Source organism: Aethalodelphis obliquidens, unplaced genomic scaffold (genome assembly GCF_003676395.1).
Source record: "Aethalodelphis obliquidens isolate GAN/ISIS:26980383/991018 unplaced genomic scaffold, ASM367639v1 scaffold7, whole genome shotgun sequence".
Classification (NCBI taxonomy): domain Eukaryota; kingdom Metazoa; phylum Chordata; class Mammalia; order Artiodactyla; family Delphinidae; genus Aethalodelphis; species Aethalodelphis obliquidens.
In genome coordinates, this window is record NW_020837951.1 from 48446744 (window position 1) to 48466110 (window position 19367).

Here is a 19367-nt window from a genome sequence, read left to right on the forward strand (position 1 = left end):
TAGTTTCAAAGTCAGACAATACTTGAGAGATTTTTAAGTTGCCTTGGAAGTTGATTAATTGGCCTAAAATGTATTGAGCCCCCAGTGTCCTAAGGCATACAGGAAGGCTGTAATGTTTTAATTCCAATAACTGGCACCATGACACGTATTCTTGCAAAATAAAATTTTTAAACTAATTTAAAGCCTTCATTACTATTGATAAAATTATCATCAGTCTTTCTTTGTGGATGGACATTCCTTCAGGAAATTTGGTATCCAAGGGAAGATAGTCTTTTGTATTAGGTGGTTTTATGTAAGGGATAGAAACCAATCTCCAACTAGCTTAAGCCCAGGAGGGGTAGATTGATTTACAGCAGGGCATGATGGAACTGGGCTTAAAAGCTACTGCAGCCAGGCCCCCAACTACCATCACAGCACACTCTTTCTCTCCGGAATAGCTGCTTCATTCACTCTGGTCAGTTTCTCTAGTGGGAGACTCAGCCTCAGACACTCTGAATTCACGTCATTACAGAGAGAGTAAGGGAGCTTCTCTCTCCTGCTTCAGTTAAAAAAAAAAAATCTGAAGAAGGAATTCTGGTTGGCATGTCTGTGTCACATGCCTACCTCCTGTCACTGTTGCCAGAGGGCAAGGTACCATGATTAACCCAGCCTGGAAAAGACACCTGCCTTTAGGACCAAAGTGGGTGGGAACTGTTTCTGAAAGAAGGAGGCAGTGGGTTCTGGCCAGGCAAAATAATAGTACATCCTCATCTACTTTCGGTGATAAAAGGAAAGTAATTTGGCATGTGAGAAACAGATCCCAGATAACATGTATCATGAAAACAAGCAAAAAAGAAAGGAATAAAGAGGAACAAGAGATAACATTGTACTTGAATGGAGTGGAGAATTTTATAAACATGTCGAGATGAAAATCCAACATTTCAGCAGCAAACACAGGAATGGGCCATTAGGCTACCTGATTCTAATGCCTACAAAAACACCCTCCATAACTGATAGGATGCACTGCAGAAGAAAGCACAGAAGAAGTGGTTCTCTGAGAGACTGGTTTGTGATAGAATAGCATGCAATGAGGGAGGGGCCACAAGAATAAGATGGTATAAGGTAGATATTTGGGTTGTCCTAGCCTTGTTAACAAATGATTATTTTCTTGAGCTTTTCAGCTCTCCATAAGCCTTTCAGAATTTAGGGAATTTACAGCATTGCAATAGTTGTTGAAATAGTTCAACTATCTCAATTCCAGTTTTGCTAAGAAGAAAGAGACCCAGCAAGGGCATTTGCCTTTCCCAGGAGCAGAAAAAAAGTTAGTACTGCATTAATATAAAGACTCAAGCCTCTGTGTTATATGACTCTCATGCCTAGTCTTGACTAGGTCCCACAGAAAACAATGGAAGATGGAGGGGTTCCACTGTGCATGTGCTTTCTTTTTTTAAAAAATGATTTTTAAGTTACTGACAAGCTTGTATAGACATTGGCTTCAATAGACCAAGTGTTCTCTTACCTGAACACAGCTCCCTATGTCAACATCCCTTATCAGCAGTCTCAAAAGTGCACCTCCTTCAAAGGTTTCCTTCAATGTCAGCACCACAGGAATACTCGGTCATTCTGGTTTTCTTTTGTTTCTCCCTCTGCTTTCCCACCCTTCCAGATGATAGACATGATGTACTTTGTCATCATTATGCTGGTGGTGCTGATGAGTTTTGGGGTCGCCAGGCAAGCCATCCTGTTTCCCAACGAGGAGCCATCATGGAAATTGGCCAAGAACATCTTCTACATGCCCTATTGGATGATTTATGGGGAAGTGTTTGCAGACCAGATAGACCGTAAGCAAGTTTATGATTCTCATACACCAAAGTCAGGTATTTAACTTCATTTGGGTCATATCTTTTCCAAGTTTATTTGTTTGTTTTCAATAAATGGCTCAAGACAGAGGACTGATTCCTAGCTTGCTATCTTGGAGGAAAAAAAAACAATTACAGAAGGTGAATATACAATTTTAGCAAAGTAGTCCTCGGGTGTTTTTTTCAGGTATGTCCTTTCTGTGACATCTGTTGTGCCAAATTTGATCAAGAATGAACCATTTAAAAAGGTCTAAATTCTTTGGGGATTCAAAATCCTAGGGCCATGTGTTGAATATTTCAATATTAGGAGTATATTATGTCACTACTCCCCACCCTACCCCAGCCCCCAGCCTTTAAAAAATAAATTCCTTGGGTTTGACTTCAGAACAAATAAACAATTCTCAATTTCGCCATCAGAATTCAAGAGGGCAAACATCTGCATGGTGTTTTCCTTGCACTGGAAACTATTCTCCAGCTCCTTTTCCCACTGTCTTAAATTATGTGCTATTGAGACTCAAAAGAAGCTAGTATTCATTGCCTGAAAGTATGGAAAATGCCTTAGGTTATAAAATGAGTTGCTTGCTTGTAAATGCCAGAAAAAAAAATAGTATCTATATCATGAAGTGATTCATTGTGAGGAGCGAGTGCCAGCAGGCCCCCGATGTTTCATGCCCTAATAGATGCTGATTCTCTGTAATAAACACCCTTCTTGTATAGAGTTTGAAGATAGTTGTGTCCTAGGAGTCTGTTCCAGCATTTTATTTGGATCAAATGTCAGGGCACACCAGGCACTGGGAAATTATTTGGGAAGAAAGCATCAGGAAAGAAATATCTTTCAGTGTGGAGGAGTTGAATCCCAGGAGCAACCATTTCTCATTTTCCCTGAGGAGTTTAGCTCTAGAAATAACATCCTTCCAACATTGTTGAATTAACATTTTTCTAACATTTTTTGCTGACAGGCCAGCCATCTGAGCTCTGGACTATGGACATGGATTAGGATTATATAACTAGGTAGTATAGCTTATTAAGAACAGGAACAGAAACTAGTCAGCATCTCCCCCGCCCCACCCCCTCCCCGCCAGTCCCAGGTAGGACTGAGACCAGGAAAGTAAGGACAAAGCACCAAAAAGTGTGAGTCCTACAGGCCTGTGAAGAGCATGTGTACACTGGCCGCAGAACACACCAGTCTCTCATTTTCCCTTCCATGACGGGTTTTGAACAAATACTCTTTCCTTCTCACAGTGAGTTATCTGAGGCAAGAAGGTTTTTTGGAACACCTAATTGGAACAAATACTCATTTCATGAGACTTAGCCATCTCACTGAGCAAGAATTTTAACTCCATCTCCCAGTTGGAATATCTTTGACAATGTGCAGCCTTCACCAAGACAGCTTTCCAGGGACTGGGGAAAACTCTTTTGAATTCCTTTTTTCAAATGGTCCCTAAAGGCAAAGCAACACTTAAAAAGCCCACCTATGATCATTCTCCTCAGAGATTAAATGTACTATTTTTCCCCAAGAAATTGCTTTTCCACTTACATTATTTTACTTTTTCTATCTTTCCTTTCTTTCCCCAAATGAAATTAAGCCCCTATGGGTCTTTTGACAGTGCAACATTTTGGGATGGGAGAAGGAGGGAGGTGTAGGTGTACTTTATGAGTGGGATTCTGTCCGTCCGTCTACAAGTGGCCATTTATTGATGTTGTACTGTGAACCCAGCCTAGTGCAACAAACACCACCATCTGGCTGAATCAGAGGTTCTATTATTGTTATTTTAAAAGAAGGGCTGATTGTAGTTTAGAACTTGAAAAAACCCTGGAGATGGAAGTGCAGTGTTCTGTGTGAGTGAAGTATGAATAGAGATTTCCCACATTGTTAATTAGATCTGTGGTGCTCTTTGTGTGTGAGAATAAATTTCTACCCCATATCCCACATATCTCAGTATGTAGCCAACTCAGCCTTGGATGGATGTAACCTTCATGACACCCTTCCCCCCGACCACTTACCTTCCTTTTTGATATTCTGAAATTGGCTGCAATGGTGGCCACTGTTCTAAGCTAAATCAGCCAGTTTTCTGTCTAGAGTGTTAAAGAGTATTTGTCCTTTCTCAAATGGGTATAGGACGCTGCCCCCAAACCTGTCATTACACTTGGCCAAAGTCATTGAACATCCCTGTCCTCTAAATGATTTGGTCTTCATGTCATGGCACTGAGTGGGCCAAAGGGGGGTTGGGTGATGGCCCTGCCCAGACGTTCAGAACTGCCCCGGAGACCCAAGTACCGAGCTATTTGAGAAAGGTACAAATCGTTTATGCTGCCCTGCGGTGTCTTGCCTCCTTTCTGTGCCGTGTGCAGGTTGGTTTGTGAAGCATGTGTTCAGGCTGATTGGATCTCATATCCCCCTGGACGCACAGCCCTGCCCAGGGTCCACCAGCCCCATCGTGTGGATGTGCCCAGTGGGGACTTCTCCAAGTGCTGCCCATCCTCGCACACCTTCTCAGAGCAGCTCATTGCTAACGTGACGCACACGCTCCATGTCTAACTCTTCTTGTTTTTAGCTGCAAAATTGTCAAACCCATTTCATGTTTGCAGAAATAATGTTTCTTAATTAAGATGAGTGTATATGGCTGTATAATGGGGCCCTGGGGTGGGTTATTAACATCTGTCTCACACCTCAGAAGGGAGGACAGCTTTAATGCCCTCACTTCTGGGAGGCAGTATTACCCAACTACAGATTTTTAATATACATTCCATTTTTTTCTTGTAGTTAGTCCTAAACCCAGAGACTATCAATAAGGCCAAAAAAGCTAGAATGAGACTTCTAAGGTTACTTTCCAAATGTGCTTAAAGACTAAAAGCAAAAGGAAAAAAGAAAAAAAAAAAAAGAATGTAAATTTACAAAATGACATATACTTTGACCTCTAAGCCAAGTTGGGTTAACACAAACGATAGTCCAGCCTTAATCTTAATTATCTGTAGAGGCTAAAACATTTGCGTTGGTGTTGGGAGCAGAAGTGAGTGCAAGAATGTGTTTGGAAACAGCAGATAATGAAACTCAGGAAGGAACAGTGATGATCTGCTCTTCTAGACACTTTGCCTAACACCCTGATTAATGGATGGGAATTGAACCTGCTGTCATTGTCTGATTGGTGGGTTTCTGGTTTTTGTTTTTTTCACATAGCCCAAAATAATCTCAGGTATTTATGTTATATATACTAGCTCTCTAAGACCCAATCTCTGGGCTACCGTGAGGGGACTTGGGCTCCAGGTTGCTAAAAGCATTGCTACCGAATGATGATATCCTTCTGGGCATCTCATTAAATGGCCCATGTTGCATGGCTTCTGAGAGCTGGTCAGGATCCCACTGGAGCCTGAGGGGAAAAAAGCCACTTCAGAGTAGAGGAACAGCAGAATAAATTTCCATCACATTCATGCCAAGGCGGGGGCAAAGCTAAAATTAGATGGATTTTCGCCAGCTGAGAAATCTGGTTCTACGTTTTTGTGTGTGAGGTGCTTGGAAGTTCACCTCTGTTGGCAGAGAAAACGGGGTCTCTAGCTTCCTCGAGCCTCTGAATGAATGAGACATCCCTTTATTTACAGGGCATCTTTGCGTTGCCTGCCATACACACAGATTCCCCAGGCTGTACCAGGGCAGGGGGAAAATGAATCATGCTCTTGAATACATTAAATCAGCATCTAAATTTAGTCCTTTTTTCTGTCTCTCTTGAGTATTTTCACAAGTTTGGTTAGTAATGTGGAAGCAGAATGTCCAAAACTTACTTTCTACCATGACAACTTATTATTTAGCCGTTTCTATTCTCCCTAAATTAACTATCCAACCTACCTAATGCATGGATCACATTTTATTTCCCTTATTGCCTAGGGCCTTTCCGTCTGAAATTAATAGGTTATCTGGAGTAAGAGGGATATTTGTGTTGTTGTTTGGTTTGATTTGGTTTTGCGGTTCAAAAACTCTATAGGCTTGTTGTCTCTGTGATGTTGACTGGATTTAAAGTGTTGTTTTTGTCAGGAAACAAGGAGCATGCATGGGCATGTAAAGCTCAGACATTCTCCTGTATTACTTTTCTGTCTCAAATCATTTGTTGCTCACTTCAGGTGTGGAAATTAGGATAGCTCAAGGCCGGTCTCTAAAATATGCCTACTTATGGTGAAGCTTAGAACAGCAAGAACACAGAAGATGACTGTTGTTATGCATTTCAAGCCATAGACTCCAGTTCTGGAAACTCAGGGCTCTGCATCTGTTTGGTATTCAGGACTGACCTTCTCTAATGGATTCAGAGCACACTATGCCTGACAGCTGTGGCGTGGGGAGTGTTCCCTGACGAAGGAAAGTATTTTGGAAAAGACAAACTCGAGCCTGTGCCAACTTTTGGGAAAGGTGGTATTGTTTTGCTGGGTTTTGTTTTTGCAAATTGCTAAGGAAGTAAGCCAATATGAGGCACCACCCCCATTTTCTGTCCCTGAAAGTCAGCTTACACTCTAGAGAATCCCCACCCAACTTGTTTACTAATGCAGCCTGAGGGTTAACGGGCTTACAAACAGCAGAACTATCTGCAGACAGGCCATTGTGATGATTCATTTCACTGTTGTAACCAACATTTGTTCCACTGTCATCATGCTGATTTTAGCCTTTGCTCACAGGTTAGGCTCCATTTTTAATTTGTTCATTTCTCAGTCAATGAATATTTATTTTGTTCCTACTATGAGCTGAACATCGAGGTACAGAGATGCATGTGACAGAGACATTGTCTTCAAGGAATTTACAGTCCAGGAGAGACAGACTGACGTGGTCCATACATGTGGAGATGGAGCCCCAGAAAGAAAGTAGTCAGTTCTTCCTGGGGTGAAAGGAGGAGCACAGTAGATGAAGCCTTGCAAAGAGTGGGAAGGTTGAGCTGAGCCCTGAAATTTAAGTAGATATTTGCTAGACAGATGGGAGCAGGGGGGGTGTGAAGGAGAAGAATGACATTCCAAACCGAGACTTAGCATGGAAAGTTCCAGGCACAGCAGGTAGTTTAATATGGCTGACTGCAGGGTGAGAGGCAGGAGGCAGGAAGCAGGACAGATGGGTCTGAAGAGAGACAGGAGTATAGATCTTAGCGGAGTTATACTCCCTGCTCAGGGTAGTACCATGATATGATATATGTTTTAGTTGGAGCTATCAAGCAAAATGTAAAGGGTCCATAAAAGGGATGGAGGTGGAAGGTGGGAGGACATTAGCTAATGCGGTAGCAGTTGGGATGGAGAAGATAGGCAGCATAAAACTTCAGGAAGGTAAAGTCAGAAGGACCTGGATGGAAGTCATATGGTGCAGAAGGTGGGAGTGCGGGAAGTGGAAGAGGATTTAAGATGGAGGAGATGAAGTTCACTCCAAGGTTTCTGGCTCAGTCTAAACAGTGCTGTCATCTACTGAGATAGAGGAGCAGGAAGGATGAACTGTGGGGGGAAGGGGACTTGTTCATTTGGGCTTGGATGGAGCTTGAAGGTTCCATTGGAATTCCAAAAAAATTATGAAGAAGACTATTTTGTATATAGAACTCTGGAGCTAAGTAGAAAAAGCTGGACTGGAGATACAGATTTGGGGTTCAAGAATATTACCACCAGTCAAAGCCATGGGAGTGGGTGAGCTTCCCAGAGAGCACAAGTAGAGAGAGAAGAGAAGGCCAGAGCAGAACACTGAGAATGGAGGAGTCAGCAGTATCAAATGCAAGAGAAGAGTGCAACTAGGTGAATATTTGAAAGAGTCCATTCAGTTTGACCTTTAGAAAGTCACTGGTGACTTTGGCCAGAGAATTTGCATTTCAGTGGGGAGTGCAAAAATCAATTACAGTGATTTAAGAGTAAATGAGTAGCAAGGCAAAGCATTTACCAGGGAAAAGGGAGGGAGAGGAGTGTTGTATATGTATGGCCTGGGGGTGTCCATGCAGTGAGGCTTGGAAAAGAAGAGTATTGTTTTGTAATCACCCCTCAGGAAAGTCACTGACCCAAACATATCAAAGAATTGCTTAGGGCTGCCTCTTTGCATAGTTAGGTTGTCTGTTTTCTCAGTCAAGACTCAGCAGCCCAGATCAGGAAAGACAAATAGTTGGATTAAGTCAAGATTGAAGATTTGTTGTGCCATTATGGCAGAAAGAAAGGGGCCTAGGGATTTTGAAGAGGCTTGCAAGGGTTCTTAAAGTTATGCATTATAAGGTCTAGGATGGAGGATGAAGAAAATAAAGGTACAATGTTGGTAAGTACCTAGGAGGAAAAAAGAATAATCAAAGGACTAGAATTCTAACCTGAACACCAAGGGCACTGGGGACTAAGGATCCTGAGAGTAGTGATGATAACATGCTGTGGTCAGAGAATGGTAGACGGGCATTCAAAATGGAGAGGTGGAACAATTTAGGATAATGATAAGGTCCAGGAGTGGCTATAAGACTGGGTTCTAGGATATGCTGGAATCAGGGTCCCACATCGTGAAGCTAGGTTCTTCTGTGTTTGTCACTTACAGATATTGAAGTGTCCATGATAATGACAAGAGAGGGGGTGGACGGGAACACTGAACGGGATGATCTGAAACCCAAAGGAGAAGGGCTTTTTGCGCAGCAGTGAACAACAGTGGTCTAGAAGAGGCAAAGAGTGTCAGCGAGAATGCACACGTTACTTATGGGAACCACACTGGCAGATGAGCGGAAATGTGGGATTTCCATTTGAGAAGGTTACAGGGAGGTGGTGTCTTCCTACAAAATGGGTTTAGCTAAGCCAAGAATATGGGGTATTGCTCTTACGATAAGTGTAAGAAAGCAGAGGAGTTTGTGTTCAGTGGTAAGCGTTTTCCAGAAGGCTCTGGGGAAAGGGAGGAAAGGGAGAAATGGGAAAATTCAGTGGGCAGAAAGCACAACATCACATGAGGACAGTAGCATAAGGCAGGATAGTTAACCAGGGGAGTTTGCATTGCAGATATAGAGGATCATAGGTAAGAAAGGTATGGTGGGAATAACTTTTCCTTAGTTTTGAGGCAGCTGGAGACTGGAGCCCTAGTAGCATAAGAGGCCAGATGACGCTGATGAGATCTAGGTCTCGGAGGCAGACTAGAGTGGCCATTGCTCAGGCTTCCAAGATTGTGTTGGGGACAGATTGCTCTGGTGCCTGAGGAATGGGTGTGGCTCCCAGATCACAGATGGAGAGGCTGCCAGAAAATCAACTTTATTTTTTATTATAATTCTGCTTATTTCTCTTTTGAACACCTACCCCTTATGCTGGGGGAGAATCATGACCTCAGGCTCAGCCCTCTCTACCTTCCCTGAGGTGGGTTAATGTTGGGGGTGGGAGCACGTTATAGTTTTGAGTAATCTGTCCACACAGTTTGCTGCTAAAATGTCCATTATGCCTGTCAGTGTGACCCTCCAAGTGTAGCTGACTTATGAGGTCTCCCCACAGTCCCAAATCCTAGACAGTTGCTCCCTCTGGGGTCCTGCTACCCACAAAAGAACTGCCAGGAAAACCACGCAGCCTGCGCCCACAAAGCACATGCAAGCTGGCGTTCACTCCCAGACACCCTCACACATACACACAGACACACATTTCTTTCCTCTCCCCTCCAGTCTTGCTCCCGCCAGCGTAATTTCATCTATTCCCCAAATTCCTCTCTCTGTTACCCCTTCTACAAATGCTTGAAAGTCCTGAGAGCTGGTACATCCGGACCACAGAAGCAGCCAGAGACTCAAAGGCTGTCTCTGGGTTGTGCCTTGCAACCCCTCCTTCCCTGATACAGAGCCATTACCTGCTTGCAAAACAAGCGGGAAATGTGAATGAGTATTTCATAATGCTATCCCACCACACTGATTTAACCATCTTGTAAGTAAAAACAGGATGCCCCAAATAAAAATAAACTTATTGGCGCCAGGCATGCTAGATGTAATCTCAGTGTTTCAAAGGAAATGTGTAGGAATCATAATAAATCGTCTCATGGTGTAGCTGCAGGGATTTCCTAAAGTCTCAGAATGGTAGTAGGTCTTGCAAGTTCTTCTAGAATAGCCCTGTCCAGTAGAATCTTCTGTGATGGTGGAACTGATCTAGTCCTGCACTTTTAGTCACATGTGGCTAGCGGGCCCTTGAAATGTGGCCGGTGTGAATGAGAAACTGAATTTTTGTTTAATTTTAATTAATTGAAGTTTTAATTTAAAGGGCTGCACATTGCTAATTGCTACCCTATGGGACAGCTCAGTTCTAGTATATAAAAATCCTTCAGAACAGCAGCTCTGTGAGAGCTGGAAACACATCTGCCTTGTTCCCTACTGTAGCCTCAGCATCTCAAACTGTCTGGCACAAAGTAGGTGCTCAGAAAATAGTTGGTGCATGAAATAAACCCCTTGACATAAGGAATAGAAAGAAAGTAAGGTTGTTACCTGCTTTACATAATATAAAAGATTTCAATGATACATATAAAGGAATTTGAAAATTTTCAATTGAGAGGATGAAAAGTTTATTATAAAGGAATTTAAAATTTGGGTTAAGTTAAATGTAGTGATCATGGATTCATACTTCAAACACACACACACAGAGAAAAGTGAACTCAAATGGGATCCTAGAGTTGATAACTTCCTGCAGTTTAGCTTAATTTGTATTCAAGAAGAGAATTACAGCCACATTCAAGAAATATTTATTGAACAAGTCATCATTCTAGACTGTGCAGGGATTGATTGTTGGGTAGCTAGAAGAGAGGAAGGAAGAGAGGGAGAGAAGGGAGGAGGGATGGAGGGAGGGAGGGAGGAAGGAAAGAAGGGAGGGAGGGAGGGTAGGCATTTGGTTGTTGAGGGCAGCTGAGGAAGGAAGAGAGAGCTGTGTGAGCCCAGCAGTGGGGCTGGATGAGACCCAGAGAGCCCTGCCAACTCCACATTGTGCCACACTGGAGGTGGTTACCATGCATCCTGTAACTACGGGCCTTTCCACAGGCACAGTGTCCTGACCAAATGCAACGAGGCAGATGGCTGATTTCCACTCAAAGCAGAGCAGAGTACATCCCTTCTGATAACGTGGCAAGATTTTAACTGATCTGTATCAACAACAACCAAAAAATAGACTGACCTCCACACAGGTTAACTATTAACAGACAGGGCCAGCAAGATTACATGTTAATTGTTTTTTCTCAAATGTGACGAGAATCCAAATAAGCCTGCAGCCTCAGTGAGGAGGGGAAGTTAGGTGCTCAGGATCTTTTACAAGATACTGTCCAGTGGAGTGAAGAGCTTCCTGCTGCTAGATTTCAGACTCTGTCTGGCAAGTGACATTTGACTGAATCGCTTGGCCTTCAGCCAGATATTTGGTGTCTAGAGTATCAGGCCTGAGGTTCACGATGAGGGCATGCTTGGCAGAAGACCCCAATAACTTCAGCTCGGGTATAGAATTTTGAGTCCTTGCCATGGTGACACACCCAGTTCAAGTAGATGACATCCACTGATGGGTTAAAACCTGAGGGGCTATTTCTTTCTGTTGTTGGTTTTTTTTGTTTTTTTTTTTTTTTTTTCGGTACGCGGGCCTCTCACTGTTGTGGCCTCTCCCGTTGCAGAGCACAGGCTCCGGACGCGCAGGCTCAGCGGCCATGGCTCACGGGCCCAGCCGCTCCGCGGTATGTGCGATCTTCCCGGACTGGGGCACGAACCCGTGTTCCCTGCATCGGCAGGCGGACTCTCAACCACTGCGCCACCAGGGAAGCCCTGAGGGGCTATTTCTTGACCTGGGTTGTTGTTACATGGGTTTTCATTTTACACTGGGCATATATGTTTTATGGACTCTTCTGTATATATGATATATCTCACAATGTAATATAAAAAGGAATAAAACAGACAGGCTGCTATCACATTTTCTAGATTCTAGTTAGAATGGATTCATTCATTCAGTGACATTTACTGAGCGCTTCTGTGTGCCAGGCACTGTGCGAGGAGCTGGGGATTAAAAAGAAACATACATTATTGCCTTGGCTTCGAAAAATGTTTAATAGGGATGATTGACAAGTAAACAAATCAGTATGATATATATTTCCATAGATGTGATGTATAAGGACTTAACTCAAAGGAAAGAACATACTTTTATTTGAGGGGGGGTGGGGTGAGGGGGACGTGTTGAAGCAGAAAAACAAGAGAAGGCAAAGTACAGCCAGAAAAATTCTCCTGGAGGTAACAGTTAAGCTGGATCATAAAGGGTATTAACAGTTTCCCAGACAGATCATAAGAGGGCATTCTAGACAGAGGGACCATCATGCACAAAGCTAGAGAGAGGTGACAAGGTATGCCAGGTGTAGGCATGTGGAGACAGCAGAGAAGTGAGACTCCCTCCCTGGACCGGTCAGTTAGGGTTAGTCCCCGTTACAAGGTGCTCCCAAGCCTCCTTTACCTACCCTGGGTTAACACATGGCACCATATTGGTTTTTTCTGGTTTCTTATGTGTATCCCCCACTGGACTATATGCATTTTGGGAGGGTGAAGGCCGGGGTTCGTGTCCATCTTTTTCACCATATTTGAGTGAATGAATGGAGAAGAGGTTAGAAAGGTAGATTGTAAAGCCTTTGTATGACAGGCTAAGGAATTTGAATCTTTTCTTATGGGAAATGCACAGCTTACCTTGTATGGAGCTCATTTCTAAATTAAGGCTGTAGTTTATGGAATTCGCAGGTTGTGAATGCCAGTGGGGATATTGTGGCTGGAAAGTATACAACCATGATGCTCATTTCAGGGAAGCTCGGTGAGCCGTAGAAAAGCCCTTTGTTCCAAAATGCCTTTTAAAAGAGAAATAGCAAGTTTCGCAGAGTCAGAACATCCCCTGAATGGGTTAAACCTACTGACTCTTCTCCCCTTAGTGTGAAGTATTTGAATCTTTCATCTTAACCCCCCAAAAAAGCTGAAATCAGCATTCAGGGAAGGAAAGTTAAAATGCGGGCAGGTAAGGAAGGAAGCAGATGGCTCCAACGGAGGGCGAGGCAGACTTTGAGCACCCAGAGGGCACCATGAGGCGACTGTGTGCCTGGAGGGCAGGGAAAGTGAGGCGGGGTGTGTGGAAGGCTCGGAAAGAGAGCTGGTGGCAGAAACAACTATGCCTACCTTGCAGTTTTGCCAAGGGCCCTGGCAGATGCCCGGCTTACCTCCAAAAACCATCTTCTCTGCTGTCTGCAATAAATTGCTGATACCTGAATTTAAATATCAGGACTACTTGAAGTTCTAAAAGCCTCAGGCTCCCCCCAGTTCAGGCTGCAGGTGCTGGAGTTCCCAACTCCTGCTTCTCCAGTTCAGCCAGGTTTCTCCTCACCTACACCCCACCTCTCCCTGCTAGGAGACTAACAGATGCAAAAGAGAGAGAGGAAGACAGAGGAGAGGAGTCAAGAGAGAGAGGAAGACAGAGGAGAGGAGTCACATGCATTCAGGTACCACCCTCTCTCACCTTTTCCTTTAGTTCATCCTTTATTTATCTTCAGGTCCATTAAAAATCTATTTCCCAGGAAACTCAAATGTCTAAAAAAGCCCCGGGAATGCCAACAGAAGCTGGAATACCTTCAAAGAAGTTTTCTTGTGACCGCAGGATCTCCCACAGTTAGGTCTGCCTCACTGGTTCTCAACCGGGGGCAATTTTGCCCCCCAGCCCCACCCCCAGGGGACATTTAACACTGCTTAGAAGTATTTTTGTTTGCCACAACTCGAAAGATGCTACTGGCATCTAGTGGTAGAGGCCAGGGATGCTACTACACAGGACAACTTCCCAAGCAAAAAAATCTTCCAACCCAAATGTCAGTAGTGCTGAGGTTGAGAAAACCTGGTCTATTAGAATCCAAAATTCAACTTATTGTTGCTTCTCAAAAAAAAATGGCACAAGGTAGTTGCCGTCAACATCTGCAAAGTCCTAAAGGACAGATCTGAAAAGATCCCAAGTTCTCACAACCTGATGCCAGGAACAGTGTTCTAGGCCCCCATCTGCCATTGCTTACAGAGTTTCACATCTCTCTCCACTCTGCTCACTCATTTGATCTTCAGACCAAAGACCAAGTTAGGACATCATGCAATTATGGTGTCAGAATGGTCAACATGACAAGCCACTTTTAGCAAACACCAGTAGGTCCCATCACCTGTTCTTGGGGACCAGTTTTGGATGGAATAAATCCAGCTACCATTGCAGTGAAGAATGAGGAGAACCCAGAGTTCTTATCATTCAGAATTCACCACGTGTTTTGCTGATCCAGGTAAAATCTAGCAAACTTCAACACTTCCCAAGTTTTTATCTGAGAGATGTCAGTGATTTTTTAATAGGAAAGGATCATCCTGCATGACCAGAGAAAGTGGCTTCAGTGACCTCAGAAGTCCTGTGAAATTGTCCAGTTCAATCAGTCTAGCTCATCATCTGAGATGAAGCAGGAAGGAGAACCACACTCCCCATAAGCAGACTCAATAGTTACAGTTACTGACCAACTTAACACCACTGGACCAAACCCAAAACCATTTTTAAACATTGTGCTGGAGCCAGTGACTCTCTCCTGAGTAGACCACAGGATCCAGCTTTACAAAATCACAGTCCTTGAAGCAAAGGAATAGTGTGTGGCATGCCCTTTTTAATATTCTGAACAAGGGCTTTAGAAGTAAAACGCCACTGTGAACTAAGTGGTTGCAGTACAGTTGCAGGAAAGCCAGTTGCTGACAAGTACTTCAAAGTCACGGATGCCACCTGAGGAACATAGTGTTCAATGACCAGAGGAACTGTGTATGGCGCATGGGTTCTATTATACAGCGAGTAATTGAATATACAGGGTGGGGGACGTCTCCATCAAACAGGTCAGGCACTAAAAGACTAGATTCTTTTCAGTGGATTTAAGATTATACAACCTGTCAGGAGTCTACATAAGATAACCAAATGTCGAAAATGTCACTGCTTTTTGAAAAATGTACGGCAGTTGCACTTAAGCAGATTGTACTAAATATAAGGATGCCTGAGTGCTTTATTAGCTGTCAGGTGTGTTACAAAGGCTGTGTCATGAGTTTCATGGGTTTCTTCTGGCATTTCTAGGTGAAGGGAAGTCAATTAACATTTGTTGAGATCCTATTACAGTGGCTGGCACCAGACCAGGCACAGGATATACTGCAACCCACTTAATCCTGATTTACTGTTGATGTACAGAAAGAGCAGAGATTAAATAACTTCCTTACGGCACACAGCCAGGGTTGCAGAGGCGGAATTGGAACCCAGACCTGTCTAACTGCTAAGTCAGTGCCCTCATTTCTACATTGTAACAGAAGGCTGCTTCCATCTGATTCCACAGGCCTCCTTTCTCCCCTGCACCTTGCTCCAGTGACTGGACCACAGTTATGCATTCATTTACTTAGCAACCACTTATCAAGTGCTCTACTTGGCCCTGGAGAGAAAGTGGTACACAGGAGAGACCTCATCTTTCCCTTAGTGGGAGTTATAGTCTATTGGGGGCAGGAGGGTGGTAGACAATTAGTAAACAAATAAGATACTTTGGGATAGTAATAGGTTCCTTAAACAGAATAAAGCCAAGTAGTAGGCTAGGGAGTCATTGGGGCGAGGAATTAGGGTACAATTTTACATAGAATGGTCAGGGGAAGACCTTGAAGTGATAAGGTTGTATTGAAATATGAATGATGAAAACAAGTGTGGCAAGAACTGGAGAAAGAACATTCCAGACAGAGGGAACAGCAAGGACAAAAGCCATGTGGTAAAAATGATCTATTAGTTGTGCTTAACTAGGATCAGAAAGAATGCCAGCGTGACTGGAGTTTAAGGTCTAAACCAGCTCAGTTTGGTATAACATGCCATATTGGAAATCCTGGGTTCAAATGTGTGGCTTAATTCTAAGTTAGGGACTGGATGTAAGAACAGATCAGCAACTCTGCAGTCATTCAGGAAACAGCACTCCACCATGTGCTGATAGGAGGGTAGGGAATCTTCCAGAAACTGGTGGCTTCCAGGATCAGGAAGGGAGCTGCCTCCACTGTTGGAGCCATCCTTTGGCCTCACTGAAGGGTTGCTTCGACACTGGGATGGTGATACTTTGGACGCTCTCAGAAGCACCCATCATGGATGAGTTAGACACCCACGTGAATAACACATTGTACCTCCCAAGAGGATATTGACCTGTCACTATGAGCATCTCAGCATCCATCATCAGAACTGTGAACATCTTAGTAATGTAAGCAAGAATACAGCACTTGTAAATGAGACGTGTTCACAGATGGGTCAGAAGATTACAAACTGGGAAGAGGCAGCTAAAAGTGTTAGCCCTGAGATACCAGCACTGTGCACTGGGTATAACATACTCAGTGAAAAAAATCTTACAGAAAAGTTTGCTTTGGGGAGTGATCATTAGTCCCATAGCAGTTCACATTTACACATGAATGCCTGGTATGCGTGTAGAACTCAGTTAAGAATGGTTTGAGTTACTGTAGCAGGGACAGCCCATGATGGAACCAAGAACTAGGCACTCTGAATCCCAGTTCTGTCACCTCTGATAACTCTGTGACCTTGAGCAAGTTAGTGAACCTCTCTATGCTTCAGTATTCCTAACAAATTAAGGACAGTAAGGAGGTCTGGCTTGGTAAACCTCCCCCCAGGAACACTGTTAAGAAAAAGAGCAGTCTTTCCCCAGTGAGTATAATAAGCCCAAGAAATACAGGAGTTCATGCATATTAATGTTTATGATGAAGCTAAAATCTGCATCAATGTCAAGGTGTGGTGTGTTCAAAGAAAACATTAATGAATAATAACCCTGGTGATGTGCAGATGTGCCAAATTAATGAAAGTGATACCCAAAGGACTGGAAGTTTGGGAAAGAATGAAACAAAATTTGCACTTTATTTATTTATTTACTTATTTATTTTTGGCTGCGTTGGGTCTTTGTTGCTGCTCACGGGCTTTCTCTAGTTGAAGTGAGCGGGGGCTACTCTTCGTTGCGGTGTGCGGGCTTCTCATTGCGGTGGCTTCTCTTTGTTGCGGAGCATGGACTCTAGGTGCACGGGCTTCAGTAGTTGTGGCCTGCGGGCTCTAGAGTGCAGGCTCAGTAGTTGTGGCGCATGGGCTTAATTGCTCCGCGGCATGTGGAATCTTCCTGGACCAGGGCTCGAACCCATGTCCCCTGCATTGGCAGGTGGATTCTTAACCACTGTGCCACCAGGGAAGTCCCAAAATTTGTACTTTAAAAGGCACAATACCAAGGACTAATCAGAGATAAGGTGTTATTGGTAGTAAACAGGGAAAGGATGAAGTGTGGTTGCTTGTAGGGTTGACTCCTATAAAGCCAAAGTTTGCAAATCTGTTCCCTTCCAGCAGGGAAGCCAGCTCTAAGTAGGTGCAGGAGCCTTGAGTCATCCAAACAACAAGGTGCTTTCCAGCATCCTCTATTCCACTGTGTTCTTGTCAAACAAAGCCCATTGAAACAGTTAAGCCAAAACAATCTGTCTCAAATAATAGTGTGCCTCTCTCTCTTTACAGCAAAATAGAACCAAGGTTCTGTTGTTACTGATCATAATGAAAAACCACGATCTTGTTTGCCCTATTGTGTCTGCCTTCTAGCCAACCCAAAAGTCATTTTGGACAGCTAACACAATTTCTCATCCATTCGTGGATTCAGCAAATGTTTAGAACCTACTCTGTTCCAGGCGTTATGATGGGTGCTGGGGGTACAGTAATGAGTAAAATCTGAGTGGGGGCATCAGATAACAAACATAGAATCACACAGATACTTAATCATAAGCTCTGTTAAGTGTGTGTTCAAGAAATAGAGGTAATATGAGAACATCAGACACGGAGACTCAGGGAAAGGCTTTCTGAGGAAGTGACTTTTTGAGCTAAGCTATGCAGAATAAGTAGGAGTTTGCCAAGCAACGAGTAGGAGAAGAACCCAGGGAGGGGGAATAGTCTGTGCCAAGGCCCTGAGGTAGGAAGGAGGTCATTCTTGTCAGTAACTGGGAGAAGACCAGCATGGTAGAAGCATAACATTCAAGGGAAAATATAGTTTGAAAAAAAACTGAAGAGCAAATGAAGGTCAAGTTGTCCAGGGCCTTCTAGGCCAGTGTAAGGATATTAGTTTTCTCTTGGATTTAATGGAAAATCTTTGAAGGGTTTGGTACAGGAATTTAGCTATAGTGTAATGATAGTGGTGGTTGTGGTGGTGTATATATGTGTGCATGCTTATGTAAGTGTGTGTTTGTGTATGTGATGTGAATTGCATGATTTGATCAATCAGCATCAATCCAGCGGTTACCATGGGTACTGTTGAGGGCTCAGCAAGCACCAGATCATGCAGAACAGGAGCACAGACCTGAATTTCAGGTTAAGTTTTGCCCTCGTATGCTGGCTACGTGGACCTAAACCCAGCCCCTTGCTGTGGACTGAATTGATTGGACTTAAACTAGTTGAGTGGTGGTCTTGACAGGACAGCATGGCCTCCATATTTTCTTTTTGTTGTTGTTGTTTTTTTTTGCGGTACACGGGCCTCTCACTGTTGTGGCCTCTCCCATTGCGGAGCACAGCCTCCGGACGCGCAGGCTCAGCGGCCATGGCTCACGGGCCCAGCCGCTCCGCGGCATGTGGGATCTTCCCAGACCGGGCACGAACCTGTGTCCTCTGCATTGGCAGGCGGACTCTCAACCACTGTGCCACCAGGGAAGCCCTCGAGGAGTGTTTTTGTTTGCCCTCCCTGTTTGGGAGGGACCACTGGCATTCAGTAGGTGGAGTCCAGGGAGGGCCCCTGTCCTGCAATGTACAGGACACTCCCACAATCAAGCATTGTTCTCTGTCCCACACAGTTTTCCAGAGTTCCTGCAGGCATTCATGTAGGTGAAAAACCTGGTTATGATTATCTGAGCCTAGCTCTGTTTTACATTTAAAGATACAATATTTTTGCATGTTTTTAATAAGCAGTAAATTTTTCCAGAAATGAAACTACCATGAAGATTGATGGCAGTGGTATTTTGTTTGCTTTGGAACTTTCCCAAGGGTTGTTCACCCTTTTAGAAAATCAGCTCACCAGTGACAATCCTGCCCATTATACTTGAGTCATCTGTCAGTCTACATTTGTGTCTGTCTCATATGTGGAGATTCTTCATGTAGGTGTAAGCATCTGACCACTTCACTGTGGCTTGTGGAATAGTCAGACCTGAGCATTTATATATTGAAATGTTTATTATTATAACTCACTTGCCTTTTTATTTTCCCTTTATTTTAAAATTAGGACATTATATTGATTTTTCTGGTTTTTCTGATTTTGCATACAGGTAAATTATGCCATCAATAAATTTCATTTCAGAGCAGTAAAGGAGGCAGTAGAAAATACTTATTATAAAAAAGAGGTGTTGGGTCTGATAAGATTGATAACAACTGAACAAGCATGTTTGGTAATTCAAAATACTATGATTTTAGGAATTTTGCTACTTACTATCTTTGAAGAGTCTCTTGGGAACTTTAATATGTCGAGAGTTCTATGTAAAAATTTTACTTTGTTAAATAACCCAGGGAGGTATCAAGGTTGAC

At 43.5% G+C, this 19367-nt stretch overlaps 1 protein-coding gene across 1 annotated transcript in view; it reads left to right on the top strand.

Moving 5' to 3' along the window:
• TRPM3 (transient receptor potential cation channel subfamily M member 3) overlaps positions 1 to 19367 on the top strand; it is a 288353-nt gene that overhangs the window by 230854 nt on the left and 38132 nt on the right. Inside the window, exon 23 of the mRNA XM_027105962.1 lies at positions 1646 to 1820. Coding sequence (XP_026961763.1) covers positions 1646 to 1820 — 175 coding nt within the window. The remainder of the gene's footprint in view (positions 1 to 1645; positions 1821 to 19367) is intronic.